Source organism: Dromiciops gliroides, chromosome 1, assembly GCF_019393635.1.
Source record: "Dromiciops gliroides isolate mDroGli1 chromosome 1, mDroGli1.pri, whole genome shotgun sequence".
Lineage (NCBI taxonomy): Eukaryota > Metazoa > Chordata > Mammalia > Microbiotheria > Microbiotheriidae > Dromiciops > Dromiciops gliroides.
This window is the reverse complement of record NC_057861.1, coordinates 598328764-598351135: the sequence shown is the minus strand read 5'-3', so window position 1 is coordinate 598351135 and position 22372 is coordinate 598328764. Positions and strand designations below refer to the sequence as shown.

The following is a 22372-nucleotide window of genomic DNA, read 5'->3' as shown; positions in this document are numbered from 1 at the left end:
TTCTACAAAAGCATGTTGTTTTTTAATTGTCAATGCTGCTAGAAGCTTTTGTCTCTTCTTGAGATCATGATGTCATATAGAAGATATAAATCATTAAAATCCTATAGAAAAATGGCAGGTTACTTATAGAAGAGGACACATTAGGAGATTACCTAGACACCACAATATAATACATACACCAGCATGTTGTCATTTCAACATATCCAATACCTTTCCTATTTGAAAAATACTTAGGAATTGTACACATCAATCTTGTCAATAATCCAAAAGTTCTGCAAAGAAGAGTCAAGGATGTGCAAAATAAAGCAAGAAACCATATACGTGCTCCGGAGTGTATGGATACTCAGGTCATATAGGAAACAAAACAATAAAGTCAAAAATAGAGTTCCATTATCTAATAGCTTCATTTTAAGCAGTTAGTGCCATCTATGGTCGGTATTGGTTGCTTGCATAGTTAATGAGAGCATGCATTCAGGATGCAGCACTAGATAAAGGCCATGCAGAATTGTTCTTATTACTGGGGAAGTGGCGGGGGGGGGGGGGGGGGGGGACGTTGCAGCGGGTCATGCTCAAATTACAGCTGTGGAAAGCCAAAAGTTCTACATTTTGGGAGCTGAACAAAAGGAAATGGGGTGTGTTGGAGATGGTGATGGAGGAGGGAGCAAGGAGGAGGAAGCTTAGACGTCCTATAATCAAAGTGTCGGGTTTCCATCTAAAGCATATGGTCTGACTAAGCTACAACAAACCATTTGTGAACAAAAGGGACAAAAACCTTGTAGAGTGACACATATACTTCATGTTTAGAAAGATATAGGCACCAATTTGTCATTAAAATGTGTATTTCTCAGCTCCACCACTAAGGCAAAGGTCAAAGTGCCTTACATAGTATAAGGGGTTGTTGTTTGGGTTTGCTTGTTTTTCCACTGAAAATGTGCTTATGATTTGCATACTATTAACTAGTATCACTAAAATCCAGCCCAGAAATACTAATTTCTTTCTATCATAGAACTACAACAACTTTGGAACTGGACAACCCTCTGTCCCCCCCACCCCAAAAAGACCTTAATTGCACAATGATCTAAAAAGACAATGTATCAGGATGAAATTTATAGAGCAAATGAAAATCTACACTTTAAATCCATGGCTTCCTCATTTGGAAAAAAGGAGCTCATTCCCCAGTGCTCCACTTTCCATTAAAAGCTGCAGCCAGCTGTTCCCTTTTGCCACATCTTTTTCCTTGGAAACTATTTTGAAGAAAAATAGGTTTTGTTTTCTTCTCTTTCAAAAAACAAATCAAATCAAACATTCACCTCAAACATGGAAGGACCAAATTCTAGTGTAAGGAATCTAGTTAAAGAGCTTCATTGCTGGGCTGCAGAAGAATCAAACCAATGAGAAGACATAGAGTGGATTGATGGGTAAATGAAGATTACATCCACTTTCCATAAAATGAAATGGGTTATAACTACTCTATAAAAGAGAATTGGTCACAAGAACTACCCTTCCTAGTAGAAACTAATTCAGCAAGATCTGCAAAACAGATTTCTATGTTAGGGAGGGTGGCCCCACTTAGGGCTGCATGGACTTCTTTTGGTCCATGGGCTGTACTCTAGATGCCCCTGAGCTAAAGTAAAGCTAACTTGAGAAGTGAATTTACAAAGTTTTTACATAAATATCCCTTTCAGTATATTTTATGCATTGAATAAGAAATTTCAAGGCAGCCTTTCAAATGACTACATTTACCAAATCACAAATATTCTAACAGTCACTTCTATGTGTCCAGTGTGAAGTGTTACTGACTTGGCACAAGGTTGCTATAAGGATTAGGAAAAAGGGCATGCAGTAAAGGGCTTATGGGAATGAAAAGACAATAGAAAATAATGTTTCTTTACCATCATATCTCCTTATCAAAAGGGAGGAGGGCAGAATCTGGATATTCCCAATTCTATCTCAAAGTGAACAATGCCAAAGACATCAATAAAAATAACAACAATAATAAAAGTACTGTGGGTTTGCTCTAGTTACAGGACTTGTTAGTGATTTCTTTGTGCTTACCAAGTAATAATTACTTGTAACCACACCTTTCTTTTTTTTTTTTTTTGTGGGGCAATGGGGGTTAAGTGACTTGCCCAGGGTCACACAGCTAGTAAGTGTCAAGTGTCTGAGGCTGGCTTTGAACTCAGGTACTCCTGAATCCAGGGCCAGTGCTTTAACCACTGCGCCATCTAGCTGCCCCCATAACCACACCTTTCTAAACAGCTCTCATAAACACAAGACCATGATGATCTATATAGATAATTGTTCACCCAAACAAATGAGCAAGCACCTTATCCAAATTGTCAATAGAAAAAAAAATCTGGCCCATGTTTTTAAAAAAACTGAATTGTTTTTGTTTTTAACCAATCTTTTCATGCCAATCCTTGAAGAATTTTAGCAAAACATTCTTGGATACAACAATTCTCTGTCCTTTCTCTGTGTTCACTGTCTGCTATCCTTAAAGCATGAAGTAGTTTAAGATAATTAAATATTTGTTATTTTATCAAATTTTCATTTTTTAATCAACTATGAAAATTAGTGGATATCAAATAGCATCAAAATGTCAAGACAATGACATAATCACTCCCAAAAGAATAGTTATGTGTGTTTTTAGCTGACCAGAAAGGGGAACCAGTCCTACTGGCTAGATAATATTAATGCATAATGAAAAATTATAATTGAGCTCAAAGCAATTATCTCCTCGAATTTAAAGGTTGGGTTTGGGTTTTTTTTTTCCCATTCCCATACAAAACCAACAAAAATTTTAAAATTTAAGTTTGTCTGGAAGTGAAGCTAATTTCTATTCAGTTTTAACTATTTCACTGATAATTGCCAAAATAATTCCCCTCCAAAAGAAATTCTTGTAACTACTCTAAAGCTGCTTTAAAATTTTGGCAATCTGACCCTTCCAAATCAAACCTGCTCTATATCCAAAGGAATGGGGGCTTCATGAAAAAGCATCCAGCTGTGTCTGACACTGTTCACATCTTATGCCATTTTTAATACAGAAAATCTACACTGTACCTAGAGAAGGGTGTTATAGTCACATTGGATTCAAAATATTGTTCTGAGGAAAAGTAAAAGTAGTCCAGAAGGCAAATAATAGGAGAACCAGAGAGCAACACTGCTTTGGCATGGGATAGATGCCTACACTACACAGAGCAGAAATAGCAATCAAACTGGGATTATCAGGCAGGGTGCTATTGCCAACAAGGTCATGATAAATGAAATACATTAAATATTACAGAAATATTCACACAGCTGAATATAAAAGAATTTTACATATTGCAAGGGCTTAGATCTTTGGCTACCCTTACATGAATGGTCTCCAGGTTTATTAGTCACCTTGAAGCTCAAAGTAGCCATTATGTAAGACAAGTGACCCGATGCCAACATTTCCCAACATTTTCCCATCCTCCCCCGACACAAAGAGGATGAATAAAGCTAATTGCTCTAGTTGTTAAGTAGGAAAGATTACAAATGGGTCTGGATACTTAAAGTTCATGTAGAGTTGGGTGAATTTATGGGTTGGAAAAACATTGACATGGGAAAACATGCAAACCGAGGCACAGCATATCCCACTCTGTACTGTGACAATACAATTGTGGCAAAGTGACAAAGTCTGTTTCACAGCTCTCATAAGGCAGAGAAGCCTGAAGTCAGAGTATGCCTATACAACTTAAGAAAATAAATGCGGCATTCGTGTGAGCACTGTAAATTGAGCAAAGTGGGGGATGCTTTCATTTTTGAAATGAGAAAGGTAATTTGTTGCCTCGTGGAATGAGCTTTATAGCTATTACTATAGATTTGGGGAGGGGATCAAGGGGGATAAAAACTGTCACAGCAAGGGAAAGGAATTTTTTTACTGGAAAACACGGTTATAATCAAGCCTTACAAAGAAACATTTTTTTAAAAGGTATTTAATAATTTGTTACACTGAGCCTTGATACTGCATTGCTGACTTTTGGCATTGGGCTGAGAGATACAGAAACAGAAGCACACCTCCAAAAGGCAAGAATTTGATTCTTCTGTTTACAGACAAGGAGAGGCAGCCAAAGAGGGAGAGTGGTACATCTATACATCACCCAGGCACCATTCACACCACCAGGTACATGTTTCCAGTTTAAAAAAAAAAAAACTATCATCAAGGTACAACTTAGAAGATGCCGATGAGTGGCTATATTTCAGAACTCCAATGGGGGGAAAAAAAGAATGGATACTGACTAGCTTCTTGCTATCCAATTCACCATCTCTTAGCACAATGTCCAAGAGTCAAGAGATAGCCAGCTAAGGTATACACACATCTTCACCAATATGACAGTAACAAAGGATTCTTTACATCTCAAAAAGCTTACATCCATGATGCTAAGAGAAAATTACATACATTCACACATGAAAGGTTACTTTTATATTCAGTTCATTCACTAATGCTCATCCCTCTTATACTAGCTGAGTATATACCTGAGAAACAACATTAGTGTTAAAATATTGCCCTTTAAAAAAGATTGAAGACCAGGGCAAGAGCAGAAGCAGCAACAGTCTCTGAGTTTCACTGTTAGCTTCTACATCTCGCCACCCTAGACAACAATCCGCAAATCAATGAGGATAATTTCTGCTCAGGCAAAAACCCAAAATAAGATTATTTCACAGTTCTACAGAGCATATACTACTTACAGCATAACTGGTTCACAGGTTTCAAAACCCTAGTGTCTGACAAAAAGTTGTGGCATTTCACTAGAAATATGCACAAGTGCTAAGAGGCAGTCCAGGATTATGCTTTTGACAATTATTCCAGTTAACTTGGTAGCACTGCTTTCTTTGCCTAATGGCTATTATTTGGTTTGATGGCAGAATAAGGAGACACATCAGCACACTGAAAGTTTAGTTCTCCTCTTCCTCACACACACATTAGGCACACGAACCCAAAATTACAAAATGAAAGCAGGGTGGAGGGCAGGGGAAATGTCAAGGAAAGGGAATGAAAATAGTTCTCAATTCTGAATAAATAAATGTCTTTACAGATAAAATGCCTGGTTTGCAGAAATCTCACTGAGGTTTTTGAGAAGGCCGTGCAGAGGTGTGCATGCTAGAAGGTAACTTTTTTAAAGATTTCTCAGCAGACTGCTTGCTACTAGGAGACAAGGGATTTCCAGGATCTAGATGGGAAGACTTGGATCTGCGGGTAGAAAGCAAGGAATGTTTTACAGAAGCAGAATCCTTGGAAGCAGGCTGCTCTTTTGAAACAGTATTTGCATTTGGCTGCTGGGAAGAGGGCGGCTGGCTGCCTTTCTCTGACTTTTCATCCGCCGTATTTTTGCTGATCGATTTGGTGGAACCTCCGCCTGATTTTTTGGTGAGCAATGTGGTCTTCCCAAGATCGGTTGACCTGCGTGTCTCCTTCTGCCTCAGGGCTGATTTGAAGAAGGACAGTCCCTTGTCTTCTGACTTGCTGTCCCTCTTCAAACCTGACTTCATGCCTGGGTTAGGAGACCGCAGGCTGGCCATGGAAGAACTCCTGACATGCTTTCCATCCATTCTGCCCTCCCCTCCCTTAGACTGACCCACCCGGGGGGAGTTTGGTTTGGAGGTGGATGTGACACTGGCTCTATCAGAGCCAAGGCTAGCTTTGGAGCCTTCTCGGCTCAGGCTTCTGTCTGAAGTCCTACTCTTCCCAGCAGAGGAGGGACCCCTGGTGGCAGAGCCCAAGGGGGGTTTTTTGGCAGCTGTAGAGGAAGAAATAGAAGCCGGGGAGGAAGTTAACTTTTGCTTCTGCTGAACGGCCACAGTGTCCTGGGATTTTGTAGACGACTCCTTTTTGGACTGGCCAGGAACAGGAGATGCGTGTCGCCCACTGGCTTGGGAAGGTTCTGCTCTGCTTCTAGAGCGGGAAGTCTTTACAGAACTTTTTAAGGGAACAGGAGAAGTGGGTGATGAGTTTGAAAGAGAGGATTCCTGGCGAGCCAAGACTGTCCTCCCTTTCCTCAGGCTTTTATCTGGCTCAGAAACCCCTTTGGAGCTGGGGGACTTCTTAGTTGTGCTGTCTGACTTCTCCACAAGTAAGCCAGAGCCACTTGGGGTCTTTGCCTCTTTGACTGGGGAGCTGTCAACAGAATCACTCTGATCCACATATGCTATCTGGTTATTGTTATCAAAGGGATCCGAAACAGGATGTACTCGATCCCCGGGTGCCGAGCTTTTGCTCTGTGTATCAGAGAGACTCGAGGTCACTTTCCTGGTAACTGACTCATCTCTGAATACACTTTCCATTACAGCCAGAGGAGCCCTACCCACGGCCCTGTGCTCACGCCTGCTGTGGCTCTCACTTGGCTCCACGTAGCTACTTGACAGGTTCCTTAAGCTGCCAAAGCAAGAGACAGAGACCTTATCGTCTACTGCCTCCCCTATCTTCTCCAAGGTGGAGGCAGAGGTATGCACAGGAGAGTCACCACAAAAACGGGATGGAGAGTTAGAACGCATTTGCAGCTTAGCAGATAGGGACCAAGAGGGTCTAATGCAATTTTCATTGACGGCCAATGGGCTGGTGACAGAGGACCTGGATGACAAACTTTGTCGCTGGACACTCCTTACAAATGGTCGAGTGGAGAACCCACCTAAGAAATGCAAAGAATACAAAGTTAGGACTACGTGTAGAATAAACATATAATCAAAGAAAATTAGAATGGGGCTATTGGTTAAGGTTGCTGAATTGATTTTTTTCCACTCCCTTCTTCCTTTCTTGTATTTTGTTATAATGGGGGACTTGTTACGATGGGTGGGTGAAGCAGGAAGAACATAACTGGATATGAAGGTGATGTAAAAACAAAAGATAGGAATGAAAATTAATCTTTTTTTCAAAAAATTCATTTCAAGGCTATGTCATTTGGAATACTAGAGTGAGAAGAGACCTTAAAAATCATTCAATCCACACGCTTTTATTTTATTTATTTCTTTTTTGCAGAGCAATGAGGGTTAAGTGACTTGCCCAGGGTCATACAACTAGTAAGCATCAAGTGTCTGAGGCCAGATTTGAACTCAGGTCCTCCTAAATCCAGGGCTAGTGCTTTATCCACTGTACCACCTAGCTGCTCCCCATGGGCCACAGAGGTAAAGTGACTTGCCCCAAGTAGCAGAGCTAGACCTCAAATGCAGGGCTTCTCTTCTTCATCTGGAACTCTTATACTATACTCAGCATCATGCTTTCACTATGATCTATCCCCTGGGTACAAAAGGCATAGAAACATAGGATGAAAGGAGTATGACTGACTGTAAATGTATCCTGGTGCTAGTGAATGAACATTTTTTAAGCTTTCATTTTATTTCTAAAAAAAGCTCTTTTTTTCAGTTAACAAACATTTATTCTCTCTCTCTCTCTCTCTTTCTCTCTCTCACTTGAAAATAAAACAAAACAAAACCCTTGCAATAAATATGAATCATCAAGCAAACAAATTTCCATATTGTCCATGTCCAAGACTATGTCTCATTTTGCTCATTTGGTCCCTACCTCTCTTGGGAAGCATGTAGTGAATGAACATTTAAAAGATCCTTCACCCATCCTGATATTAGTGAATTCACTGTGGAATCTCTAGTGTCTTTTATGTGTAAACTCCTAAAGGGTAGAGACCATATTTGTACTGTTTTCTTTGCACATTACTCAGCACAAGTGAAAATGGTTAAATGGATACTGATCTGGTGTCTACTGATTGGTTTCCCTGCCCCAAGTCCCATCTCAATCTAACCCATCCTCTACTCAGCAGTAAAAGTGATCTTCCTAAAGCACAGGTCTGACCATGTCACTCCCCAGCCCCAACTCAGTAAAGTCCAGGGGCTTCCTATACTTCCAGGCATCCAAAATCCTTCATGACCTGCCCCTCTCACCTTTCTATTTTCCTCAACACCCCCTCTTCACATACTCTGCAATATAACAATCCTGGACTCTTAGATCTCATTCACACAAGGCACTCAACCTCCCAACTCCAGGCATTTTCACTGACTGTCTCCCAGCAACCCCCCTCCCATGTCCAAAATGCTCCTCCCCCACCCCCCATCCCTGGCTCACCAAGCTTTCTTCAAGCCCCAGCAAAAATTTCATCTGCTAGGGGAAGCTTCGCCTGATTCCCCTTACTGTTCCTGCCTTCCCTCTACTGATCATCTTCACTTTATCCTATATGTGGCTTGTTTGCATGTTGTCTCTCCTATTAGACAACAAGCTCCTTGATTGCAGGAGCCATCTTTTGCCTTTGCATCTTCAGCACTTAGTCCAGTGCCTAGCACATAGTAGGCACTTAATAAAATTTTACTGGTTGAACCACCAAGTGCATTTTTTTAAACAAGTGGAATGGAGACAAAAACATGTCCGTTTTTATCATAAAAATAATGATGGTTAGTTATTAATCGTTCCTTATTCAGCACCTGTCTAACTAGACAAGGAACTACTAGTCATTGTTTGCCACATAGACCTTTAGACATAGAAGGGTCATGGAGAGATCACCCAGACCAACTTCTCATTTTACAGTTGAGGAAACCAAGGCCCAGCAAGAGGGACATGATCAAGGCCACACAGTTAAAGGAAGAGCCAGGACTAAAATCCATGGGTACTGATTCCCAGAGCAGTGCACTTCTCTTTCTCCGCCAGAAGGAAATCACTGTCTCTCCTACTGTTGGTGCCTTACTTCTTCTTCTTTTTTTTTTTTTTTGCAGGACAATGAGGGTTAAGTGACTTGCCCAGGGTCACACAGCTAGTAAGTGTCAAGTGTCTGAGACTGGATTTGAACTCAGGTCTTCCTGAATCCAGAGCTGGTGCCTTATCCACTGTGCCACCTAGCTGCCCCATGTGCCTTCCTTCTGAGATTACCTTCCATTTACAGTGCATATATCTTACATGAAGAGAGATATTTGCATGCTGTGTCTCCTATTAGATCATGAGCATCTTGAGTCCAGGGACCATGTTTTTCTTTCTTTGTATCACAAGTGCCTAGCACATAGTAGGTGTTCAATAAATGTTCCTTAACTGACTGTCATTTCCTGTGTCAGCCACAGGGTAAGATGCTAAAGACCAATAAGAGATGCCCTCCTTGTGACAGAATTTAAGCTAATGACCTCCAGATACTCCCAGTTCTTATAGCCCTTCTGTTCACAATGATTCTTTCTACCAGTCTGAGGTGAGATTAGTATTCTGGCCTGCCTCCCCCCCCAAAATAAACTTAATGACTTTTCAACCAGTAAGTGAAAAAAGAAAACAAACCAGGATTATTGGAAGAGTTCATTTTTCATATTACAACTTTCCTTCAGAATACACCCAAACCATCCTTTCCACGATATGCAAACCCCCATATGCAAACAGTGTGGCATAGCAGATAGAATCAGGAAGATCTGGATTTAAATCTAAGCTCAGATACTTGATTAAACTAGGTGACCCTAGGGAAGTTGCTTAAACTCTCTCAGCCTCGGTTTTCTTTTCTGTAAAATGGGGATAATAATGGCATACACAGGGAGCAGCTAGGTGGCGCAGTGGATAGAGCACCAGCCCTGGATTCAGGAGGACCTGAGTTCAAATGTGGCTTCAGACACTTAACACTTACTAGCTGTGTGACCCTGGGCAAGTCACTTAACCCCAATTGCCTCACCAAAAATAATAATAATAATAATAATAATAGCATATACATCAGAGGGTTGTAATGAAGTTTAGATGAAATAACATGAGGAAAATTATTTTGCAAACTTTAGGGTTCTGTATAAAATCTGAGTTTATAGGATCATTGATTTAGAACTGGAAGAATCCTTAGAGCCATTGTGTCCAACCTTTTTACAAATGAGGAAACTGAGGCACAGAAAGGTTAAATAACATGCCCAGGGTCACTCAGCTAATAGGTATCTGAGGTAGAATCTGAACACAGGTGTTCCTGACTTCGAATCCAGTGCCCCCATCCATTATACCACACTGCCTCTGCTGTCATTATTATTGTAAATACTCCACCAATTCCACCATTTGTCTTATAAGCACTATTAACAATACCAAATAGCAATGACTCCAACTCTTAGATAACACACTCTATCACAAAAGTAGGGAAGAGTGGAGCATGGGGCAGAGACCACCAGGGTGAAGAGAAGGACATCTTATCCTGTTAACAGCACCAGTCAGCAAACTGCTCTGCAACTCCATGTCTATGAACTCTGTTCTCCAACAACCTCCCCTAGATGCTCAGTCCCTTCAAACTTGAGGAATTACAAATTAGAGATTCTTAGCTTTGACAGGGTGGTGAAGTCTATGAACCGCTTCTCGGAATAATGTTTTTAAATGCATAAGATAAAATACATGGGATATACCTTTTTTCCCATCCAGGTTCAAAGACCCCTTGAAATCTATACACAGACTCCTTGGGTGACCCATAAGCCCCATTTTAAGAACCCCTTTATGTTCAGTTGTGTCTGACTTTATGTGACCCTATTTGGGGTTTTCTTTTTTTTTTTTTTTTTTTTTGCAGGGCAATGGGGGTTAAGTGACTTGCCCAGGGTCACACAGCTAGTAAGTGTCAAGTGTCTGAGGCCGGATTTGAACTCAGGAACTCCTGAATCCAGGGCCGGTGCTTTATCCACTGCGCCACCTAGCCGCCCTGGGGTTTTCTTAACAAAGATAGTGGAGTGGTTTGCCAAGGAAACATTCTCCAGCTCATTTTACAGATGAAAAACTAAGACAAACAGGGTTAATTGACTTGCCCAGGGTCACACAGCTAGTATGTGTCTGAGGCCAGATTTGAACTCATGAAGAGGAGTTTCTGACCCAGGCCCAGTACTCTATCCACTGCGCCTTTTAAGAGCCCCTGTTTGATACCATTTCTAAGAGTCATTTCCTACTTCTCCCATCTCTTCCTATGCATACCATCATCTTCACTTCTTTCCCCAGTCAACTCCACCGACTCTGAGAGCGAAGCCAGTGATGTGCGTCTGGAAGAAGCTGCAGAAGTGACGCTGGCTTGCTTACTCCCTGGAAGCCGGCTTACCCAGTGTTCACACAGTGAAGAACTTGTGGAACCTGCAGAGAAGGCAGAGAATTAACATCAGAGTAGACTCACATGGCCAATTACATGTTAAAGGGCCCCCTGTAAGTCCTGCTGATTGATCACAAGTGAATTATTGATGTTCCCACGACTGGAGTTCAACTTTAACCACCAGAAACCAGAATGATGCCTTTTGGGCGACAGTATACTATGACTAATTAAGAAGGGAACCAATTCCCATACATATTATATCATTTTAGCTATAAATAATGCAAGCACAGTTCTTAATGCTTCATAAAGCAAAATTTAAATTTAAGAGAAGATGTCAGTTGAATAGAACATAGTCCCAGGGTAATATTTCTGGCTGTTATGAAATAAGTGATTTTCATTTTCAAGCCTGTCAACACTGGTTCCTTTTTTTTTTTAACTCACAGGTATGTGGAGACTTAATCATTTATTCATATACTGTAATACACACACACACACACAGACAAAGGGAGGCAAGTAAGACCTGGAGAGTGAAAGTGAGGTGATTCAAAACCATGTCAGAGGAGGATCAGTTTGAAGGAATGAGGAAGAATAAGGGAGAACAACAAGATAGCTATCCCCTAGTATCTGAAGAGCTGTCATGTGGAAGAGAATTAAATGGCAGGCAGTTCAGTGCAGGAGACAGACCATGGAATTTGGAGTAAAAGCACCTAGCATCAAAACCCGACCCCGCTGCTCACTACCCATTAATCTTTCCAGGTTTTAGTTTCTACTGTAAAATGAAGGGGGGGTCAGGGAGTACACTATATGACCTCAAGGGTCTCTTTCATTCCTAAGCCTATGAAACCATGACATATTCTCCTTGACGCAAGAGAGTATAACAAGCATCAATATGTGGAAATCACAAGGACACAGATTAAGTCTAAGGATCTACTTAATTTGAGAATTGTTGTTTGTCCTTTGTTTCCAAAGAGGACAGTGACATCAGGATGTTGGGGTAAAATAGATGATGGGGGACATCTTGACTTGCCAATGAATTGGATTTATGTGGGACAAAGCTGTGCAAAGTCATCAGTCTCACTCTGTCTTCATCGAAGTCCAGTGGCAAGACAAAAGTCAGGATGACTGGCAATAGCCTGGGATGCCATGGATAACCTTTGCATCTCCGATGTCTCACCAAGCTCTTAGCACTCCACAGTACCTGTTTCAGTCACCTTCATGACCATTGGAAAAAAATGTTCTCGCCCACCCATTCCAGCAGGGGATAGACATTGTTTGAGATAGGCATTCCCCTAAGTCACTGACAGGTTAGAGACCCACTGGTTATCCTCCACCTGGTTTAGCCCATCGGGCAAGATGGTTTTATTGGGATGTGGCCACTGCATATGCTACAGCTTCTTGGGAGTCACAGGTGAGAGTTGTGTGGCAGGTGGACAAAAAAGTAGATTAGCTGCCCCAAATAGGGCTTGGTAAGCCATCACAACAAAGGTATTATTCCTCCCTGAACTCCCCATATACTCCATAATAAGTATATATGCTCGGCATAGGGCAACTCAAAGATTAAATGAGTTGCTTAGGGAGGCAACAAGTTCCCAGTTACTGGAGGTTTTCAAATGAAAGCTAGATGACTACTTTTGGAGGAGGATAAGATAGGATTTATGCTTCAGGTATAAGCTATATGAAATGATTTCCAAGATCCCTCCCAACTTTAATATGTTATTTTTTTTAAGTGAGGCAACTGAGGTTAAGTGACTTGCCCAGGGTCACACAGCTAGTAAGTGTTAAGTGTCTGAGGCTGGATTTGAACTCAGGTCCTCCTGACTCCAGGGTCGGTGCTCTATCCACTGCACCACCTAGCTGCCCCTAATATGTCATTTTTATAGTTACTGATAACCTATACAACTACCCCAGGATGACTGAAATTCATAGGATCAGAAGGGATCATTAGAGGTCCTCTAGTCCAACTCCTTCATTTCACAGATGGGTAAACTGAGGCCCAAAAAAGTGAAATACTTAATACAGGATTGTACAGGTGGTTGGGAGAAAAGCTAGCATTCAAACCCAGGTCCTCTCTCTCCAAAGTTATCATTTGTTCTGTTTCGCTACACTACTTCCTTGGGCTTACCAGGTTGCCTTTCAAAAGTAGTCTCAATCAAGCAGCGTATTTGCCAGAAATGGAACCCAGGAGGGTGCCTGTTTGCACATACTACAAGCTGTGGGCTCTGTGTTTAAATGGGCAGAGATCTTCTAGAGAATGGGGTAACATTAGGACTTTGACCCCAAGAAAAGCATTCCATGGGGATAAGAGCCACACTGCATTCATCCTGGGGAAAAAAATCCCCACTTTCTCATCTCATAATTAACCTGGATGATTGCTTAGTGAGTAACCACCCCATTTGGGTAAAATTTTAGGGTCTAATTTTATATTCTTCTGTCTTGGGGCAGGAACTACTGTTATCTACCCAGCAGCTTCCTGAGGAATCATGATTTGGTTCTAAGGTCATAAGTGCATAAGAAATGCCAAATAAAGTTAATTCCATCATGTATCCAGACAAGTATTCCACCTCTGATAGGCACCAAGCTTGAATACCTTCATGACTATTGTTCAAAGAAGTTGTGATATTCCTCCAAAACATTCCAATCTCCTTTCCCAACTCATGGCTCTATAACCCATAAACTTATTTAACATTCCTATGATCTTAACTTTTCAACCAATGTTACTCTTCTTAAGATAATGAATTCCCTTATTTTATTTCCCACTATAAAAAATAATATTGGAGTAGCTAGGTGGCGCAGTGGATAAAGCACCAACCCTGGATTCAGGAAGATTTGAGTTCAAATCCAGCCTCCAACACTTGACACTTACTAGCTGTGTGACCTTGGGCAAGTCACTTAACCCTCATTGCCCGGGGGGGGGGGGGCGAGGATACTGCTTTTCTTTCTTTCTCAACTTCTCTCAGCTTTCAAGGGGAGTCCCTTCAATGCCAAGACATTCTAAGACTTGATTTGCAGTATGAGTCCATTGTTAACCTTATCCAAACCACTTATGGGTTTATGAACTTCTGTCAAAGCCCTATTCTCATCTCTCTGATAATGAAGGCAGCTTTCCCCATTCCCAATACCTGATCATCTTCTTGAGGATTTTGTTTTGTCTTTTTCTCATCTCTTGATTAGTGGCATTTGAGACCATTACAATATTATTGATGAACTAACACAAGAAGATCATAAGTTACATATAGAAAAGACCTTCTGAGGGAGCATTACACCAAAAGTCAATCTTCCATGCTAGAAAATTTACACAAAGACTAGAGTTTCCAGAAACCTGAGCTGGCCTCACCTGCCACAGAGCTGTTGGCTGACCATGATGGTATAGCTGTTCGTCTCTGGTAGAAAAGTATATACGCTGTCTGCTTACAAACTTCATCCTCAGACAACTGCTGTACGTCACTGTCATCAAAGCAATACCAGAGACCATCCACGGAGTTCTTGCAGTATGCTGCCAACAAGAAACTTCCATCATTAGTGAGCTCAGTTTCAGCACCATTTCATTGCCATTAATGTCTCACCAAAATCCAGCCCTGAGATGACTACAAAGCACCGTGGTTTGGGGTTATAGGATTGAGTTACAGCATTTTCAGGAGGAGAGCAGGTAGTTAATCCAATCAATTAGTGCAACTTTCTTAGAAAAAGACAAAAGATAACCCAAGTTATACATTACACTCAAGCAATAGTTCCTTTCTGCACAGGTGTAGAAACAGGAGGGCAGTCGCACAAGAAAATAAGTTGTATTTTATCTTTTAAATATTCAGTCAGTGTTAAAACATAATATGCCCAGTCTATTTAAACACAATGCAATGCTCGAGCATTTGCTCACAGTGAAGGCACTGAGAGATGACCCACACATGCTCACCAGGCTGGTAGAGAACAAAGCTACAAACACTGAAAGATGATGAATCCTTCTTTCCAGGTCTAACCAATAGCCTGAGAGACAAATGAAGAATATGCATGTTGCTGCTGAAATAAACAAATAAAAACTATGTTCACAGAAGAGTCCTGTCATCCTGTAAAAAGCCACATTATAATCTTGTTCCCTGCAAAATCTACAATTGGTTATCACGGGTTAGGAAATATCAGCTGATCTTCGGGGAAATGGATGTATAAATGATGCATTTGCAAAATAATGTTTGTTTTTTTCTTCCTACAAGGAAGTCTGCATTTTCCTTTGTAAGAATTCCTCAGAGGCAGAATGATTTAGGGCATGCAGAACTCACTTCAGAGATGGAAAGATCTGGTTTGAAGTCCCACTTTTGACACATACTGTCTGAATGACCTAAAGTCGAGGTTCTTAAACTTTTTGGTCTCAGGATCTCTATATACTTTTTTTTTTTCAGGGCAATGAGAGTTAAGTGACTTGCCCAAGGTCACACAGCTAGTGAGTGTCAAGTGTCTGAGGCCAAATTTGAACTCAGGTCCTCCTGAAGCCAAGGCCGGTGCTTTAACCACTGCTCCATCTAGCTGCCCCTGCTATATACTCTTTTTTTTTTTTTTTTTTTTTTGCGGGGCAATGGGGGTTAAGTGACTTGCCCAGGGTCACACAGCTAGTAAGTCAAGTGTCTGAGGCCGGTTTTGAACTCAGGTACTCCTGACTCCAGGGCCGGTGCTTTATCCACTGCGCCACCTAGCCGCCCCTGCTATACACTCTTAAAAACTGAGAACTCCCCCCATTAAAAAGCTTCTGTTTATGTGAGCTATAGCTATCAATATTTACCACATTGAAAATTTTTAGATCTTAGCATGGTTATAAAAATAATTTTGACCTTGCAGAGTCTCAAGGACCCCCCCCCAGTTCCCTGGACCACATTTTGAGAACCACTTCCCTAAGCACCTCACTAAAACTGTAAGTTCCAAGGATTTCCTCATCTGAGGGTTCCCTGTAGCAGATACAGTCCCCATTGCTTCCCTTTCCCTGTCCTATGAGGGAGAGTCATCATGGTGCCATCTTCCATGGACAGCATTTACTTATAATGTACACAATGCTGTATCTCTTGCTATGGTAAGGGCACATGGTGCTTACATTCAGACAACCTGTAATTGTAATTAATGGGACTACTCCCTTCAAAGCAGGGCACAGCAATGAGAACAATAACAACAATAATAAAATAATAAAAAAGGTGGCATTTCTATGGCATGTTCTGTTTACAAAGTGTTTTATATGCGTTATTTCATTTGAGCCTCACAACCACCCCATGCCGTAGGTGCTATTATTATCCCTATTTAAAGATGAGGAAACTGGGACTCTGGGAGAGTAAGTGACTTGCTTAGGTTACCGCACTAGCAAATGTTTGAAGCAATATTCAGAAACAGGTCTTCCTGACTCCAAGTAGAACACCTCAATCTGCTTTGCTACTCTGATTCTCTCAACTTATTACAGCCTTTCCAAATCTTAGTAAATGGGGATGAGTTGTTTTTGATAGCATAGTCATCACTTAACAACCTTTTATGATAAGCCTTTCCACATTTAGGTTGGCTGTTCCTTGGCCAATAGTCCGTCCAAAGGTTACATGGAGCCTTTTGAGCTTGGACCTGTCAGAGCCATTGACACCCCCTTGCAGAATCACAGACACCACAAAGAGACATCAGAAGAAGATGTTAGTCAAGGACAGGATCCTTAATAGTGCATACATGGGGGGCAGCTAGGTGGTGCAGTGGATAAAGCACTGGCCCTGAATTCAGGAGGACCTGAGTTCAAATCCGGCCTCAGACACTTGACACTTACTAGCTGTGTGACCCTGGGCAAGTCACTTAACCCCCATTGCCCCGCCAAAAAAAAAAAAAAAAAAATATATATATATATATATATATATATATATATATATATATATATATATATATATATATATATATATATATATATATATATATATATATATATAGTGCATACATTATAAGATTGACTAACATGGTTGCTGCAACAAGAGCTATTTATGAAAACTGAGTATAGAGCTTAGAATCAGGAAGGCCTGGGTTTAAATCCTGCCTCAGACACTCATTAACTGTGTGATTCTGGGCAAGTTGCTTAAGCCTCCTAAGCCTCAGTTTCCTCACCTGCAAAATGCAACTACCTTGCAAAGTTATGGGGAGAAACAAATGAGATGATCTATAAAAAGTGCTTTCCAGTCTTAAAGCACTATACAAATGCCAACTATTATCACTGATATTATTATTATTATCATTAACATGGCTTCCATTAGTTAAGGGAGTAGCTACATGAATGAAAATTGCAGAGCTTTTTTTTGGGGGGGGCGGGGGGCAGAGGGAGTAACCACATGCCTTCTTCTCAGTCACTGAATCTTGCAATCTCAATGCCAGCCTCACCTGCTCATTCACATCACATATCCAATCTGTTGTCAAATCCAGTTATGGAGGTAAAAATTACATCTCTCACATACAACCCCTTTCTCTCCATTCTATACAATCATTACCCTTCTCCTGACTCTCATGACTTCTAACTGGAGTATTACATGAACCTAATGGTTGGCTTCCCTGACTTAAATTTCTTCCCACATCAATCTGTTCTCTTCCACTCAGTTGCCAAAGTGATCTTCCTAAAGCATGTGTCTGATCATACTGTCTCCTTTCTCAATAAACTGCAATGGCCCCCTATTACCTCCAAGAACAAATACAAAATTCTCTGACAGGAAAGTCCTTCAGAATCTGGCTCCCTCGTACCTTTCTGGTTTTCCTACACTTCACTTCTCTCCATGTATTCTGTGATTCACCTACACTGCCTACCAACTCTACCCTCATACTTGACATTCCATGTCTCAACTCTATGAATCTGCATTGGCTGTCCTCCATGCCTGGAATGCTCTCCCTCCCTCCTCATCCATGACTCCTAGTTTGCCTGACTTCCTTCCAGAAAAATTAGATTCTGGGGGGACAGGTAGGTGGTGCAGTGGATAAAGCACTGGCCCTGGATTCAGAAGGACTTGAGTTCAAATCCAGACTCAGACACTTGACACTTACTAGCTATGTGACCCTGGGCAAGTCACTTAACCCTCAAAAAAGATTAGATGCTGCCTTCTGAAAAAGGACTTTTCTGTTCTTCTTTTTCCCCACCCACTTCTAGTGGTTTCTCTCTAAGATTACTTTGCAATTACACATATATCTTGTATGTACACAATTATTTCAGTTTGCCCCGATTTGAATGTAAGCTCCTGGAGGGCAGGAAATGCATATACTTAGCCCAGAGTGAGGCACACAATCAGTGTTTTAAAAATTGCTTGTTGGTTACCAAGTTACCAAAGGCAATGAGACCCAGCAACACATATATTATAGGTAAATTACATCTATGAAAAATTTTATCTTATTTACCGACTCTCCCTTATAAGAAGAAAAAAATTAATTCTTCTTAAAATTTCAAAGGGTACATGCTTAATGGAATAGTTTCCATCCCTCTGGGCTCTTTACCACTGAGAAGATTTATCTTTTAATGCAGCTTATTGACAAAAGTAAAAAGTTTAGATGTTCAGATGTCAAAGATAGGCAGTGGTAGTGCCCAAGCATGAAAACTAAGAAGAAACAAGTAAATTGTTTGGTAGATAGAGGGAAGAGGTTAAGTTGGATTTTTCCCCCCAAGTCTGCTCCATGCAAGTAGCAACACTAGCTGGTAAAAACCTGACACAGACTGTTTTTTGCTACACATGCATTTCTAGAACCTGCACTATAAAACAGCTTGTATTTTCCCACAGAGGCGGTAATCTAATTGGGGGTTGCATTCCTAACCAAAGGAAAGACTGGATAACCATCTGTCATGGATATTAGACAAAGAATTTCTGCAGTAGGTGGGAGGCTGGACTGTTTGAGCTCTGGGGTCTCTTCCAACTCTAAGATTCTATGAGCCAACATCAAGTAAATTATAGATATGACCAACTATGTCATAAAAGCAAAGATCCAACAACTATAAACCTCTATCATCATTTAAGATAGTAAAATTATGCTCCAAGTCCTATAAAATGGTTATAAATTTACTGAACACACTGATTATATGAGAGGCCTTGCTGTCCTATAAAATGTACATACAGCACATTAAAAGATACAGCTCTTGCTTCCTCACGTTTCTGGCAGCACTTTGTCTAGACCTTTCCTTTGTCCTTATCACATTCTAATCTGTGTCACTCTTATTTTTGTACACGTCCCATTCTCCCTCAATTAGATTATAAACACCTAAAGAGTCATTTTGCCTTTTTCTGCCTCTAGTTTCTAGCACATTGCAAGAGCTTAGTAAATGTTTTGCTGAACTGAACTATAAACATGTTAAATTCGAGTTAATGATAATAAAGAATGAAACAGTTAATAATTGTGTTTGCATTCATAAAATTTAGGAGGGCTTTGGGGTGGAGAATAGTTTGCACTGCTATGCAATATGTGTTTGTTAAAATTTTTCTTTAACGGTTTTAATTAATCTATTCTTTTTGTTTGAAAATTTTTCCATAGCACACATACACACACACACACAAAAATGCCTAAATGATTTTATTAACCTGGGAGTTGTATTAAAAGTTGGTATTGTTCTTTTCAAAAAGAGTCACTGGGAGTATTTAAATAATTTAAGACCTCATTACAGAGTCCAAAATTTTTCTTCTTGTCCATCTTTTTTCTTCTCTTTTTTACCTCTCCTCCCACACACATATCAAAGAATGGTGGAAGGAGGGTCAGTCATACTTCTTAAAAAGAAATTCTTATTCCTATCTTCCGGTTTTCAATCACCTATTTTCCAATTTATCCCTCTCCTTCCTCCCTCCCTGATAGATATTACTTATTTTAAAAGATTTTTTTAAAGAGAAAAAATACTTGAACAAAATGACTCATTAAAAAATTATGGAATTATATTCTGTGTTTTGGATTCAAAGTCCCCTACCTCAAGTCATGCTTTTCCATTCAGTGATGGCTTTAGGTATTTTAAGGCTTTGGGGATAGGAGTAATGTTTTTGTTTTTTTTAAATACTAGCTAACAGAGCTGTTTCTCAGATTATCCAATCCTTATCATGTCCCTAAAACTAGCACCGCAGGTCCTGCTGCAGAAACCACTGAAATGAGTTAGCAGATAATGCCACCAAGAAATGAAGCTAAAATACAGGGCATTGCAAAGTAGGGACCATCTGTAGCTAATGATACTCACCCTTATGCAAACAGCATTATATCAGATACTTCTCCAGGCCTCATTTTCCTCATCTGTAAAATGATCTTTTAGGTCCTAGTCTCAGTGAGTCTATGACATGTGCAAGTTCAAAGTACAAAAATTGTGGCTCAAAAGACACTTAAGAATTTCTTAACATTTGGAAGAGACTTTAGATTTCATCTGGTTCAATTCCTTTGCAAGGAAAATAGGTCCTAGAATTCACTTTCAGATATTTTACATATTCTTATAATATGACAAGGTAGAACAAAAAGGAGTAGGGAAATGCCACCTCCTACAGAGAGCTTTAATTCTAGTGCCTTCACTCTGTTAATTACTTCTTATTTATCCCATATAACGCTTGTTTGTATGTATTTATTTGTTGTCTTCCCCCATTAGACTGTTAATTCCTTAAGGCCTGGGACTGTCTTTTGCCTTTCTTCATACCCCCAGCACTTAGCACAGTGGCTAGCACATAGTAGCAGGCACTTAGTGAATAATTATTGATTGACTGATGGGAAGCAACAAACACAGGATTAAGAGGGAAGAGACTGAGAGGTTCTAATCTCGGCTCCTTCACTTAGTGGCCTGGAGACTTCATTCAAGTAGCAATTTCTCTGAGGTTCCTTCATCTATAAAATGAGGATAAAAATGCCTGCCCTCACAAGGTCATCAGGGTAAGATGAGATAATATATATGAAAGCATTTTGAAAATATTAAATCACTATATAAATTCAGGGTTTATGATTATTGTCTCATTCTCAGAGAGAAATGGTGCTAGGACGAGTTGCTATCTTGCTACTATTATTTTCTATTTATATGTAAAAGGCTAGAGATTATAAACAGGTGGATGAAGCCCCTGCTTTTTACAACTGAAAAAAAAAGTCCTGGGATGGAATCTCATCTTCTGTAGGCTCAAAGAAAGCATCTTCTGCACAGTTCTGGTAGCAGCCAAGACAACCCTAATCCCATATTTTTTATTTTTCTTTGTCAAGATATCTATAGTTTGAGGGCCTTAATATCATCACTATTGTTCCTCCTACTTCTTTCCACCTAGGCCATCTTCTTCTCACCACTCTTTACTTTTCTATGTATCCCCCATTACCCTCTACTCTATGCCCACTTCCCACTTTTAGAAATAAAATCCATACACCACTGCTGCTGGAAAAGGTGTGTCCATCTACCATCTCTATAATTTTCTATGCCAGAAAAAATCACTGTGGATACCTGTACCCTATTTGTGTTGTCTCCCTTATTAGAATACAAGCTTTTTGAAGGTAGGAACCGTCTTTGCTTTTGTACTCACTTAGCAGAATGCTTGACACAAAGTAAGCATTTAACAAATGCATTACATTCATTCATCGATTTTATTCATTCATACTACTACCATTACTATCACTACCATTACCATCTGAATCCTGGGACAAAGACAGTTAAAGCTTTATTCTGGTGATACAAATTCGGCAGCCTAATAGTCTGAATATCCTAATGTGTTAAATAGATAAATGAGATGCTATTGTAGCTGTCTTTTGCTCAGATCAGGGAAAGAGGGAGGGATCTTCGTTCATTTTATTCTTGGACGTATATAGATGTGATGAGAATTGTCACCACAGATGTTCAGTTTCACCTGGCTGCTGACAGGGAAAGCAAGGTCCACAAAACACCAAGAAATTCTGCTACCAGCAAGAGAAAAATCTGAGAGATCATCAGAAAAGTAATGCAGCTTTTCAAACTGCAGACTTGCATGATTACCTGTATAATGCCCCCCTTGCATGGTCCCATGGTGATTACACACAGCATAAAGATCATAGATGTAGTCCTCAGGATCTCTCCCTAATCCATAGGGGCGCCTCCAGGGGGACCAGTGGGATGGAAGGCTCCAGCTGCTCTGGCTCCGTTTTACCACATGAGGCGTCATATCCAGGCCAGTGAGAGGAAATTTCACCATGTTCTGAAGCTTCATTCGCCTGTCACCCTCCTGTTTTGAGGAGAACACAAGTTGTAACAATGGTAACCACTTAAAGCAAGCCTAAGTAAAAAGGCCAATTCGGCTTGGTGCCTGTATTCAAACATCTTTCTCATTTAAGAGATCAGGGCAGTGGTCTGATCAAGGGATTCTAGATTTAGAGCTGAAAGGGGCCTCAGAGGCCAACTAGTCAAATCTTACTCTTACACA

General features: G+C 40.5%; 1 protein-coding gene across 1 annotated transcript in view; it reads right to left on the bottom strand.

The window, feature by feature from the left end:
• Positions 1-539: 539 nt before the first annotated feature.
• Positions 540-22372, bottom strand: part of USP31 (ubiquitin specific peptidase 31) — a 136108-nt gene continuing 114275 nt past the window's right edge. Inside the window, 4 exon segments of the mRNA XM_043972172.1 lie at positions 540-6647; positions 10913-11065; positions 14356-14514; positions 21949-22174. Coding sequence (XP_043828107.1) covers positions 5083-6647; positions 10913-11065; positions 14356-14514; positions 21949-22174 — 2103 coding nt within the window. The 3' untranslated portion in view covers positions 540-5082.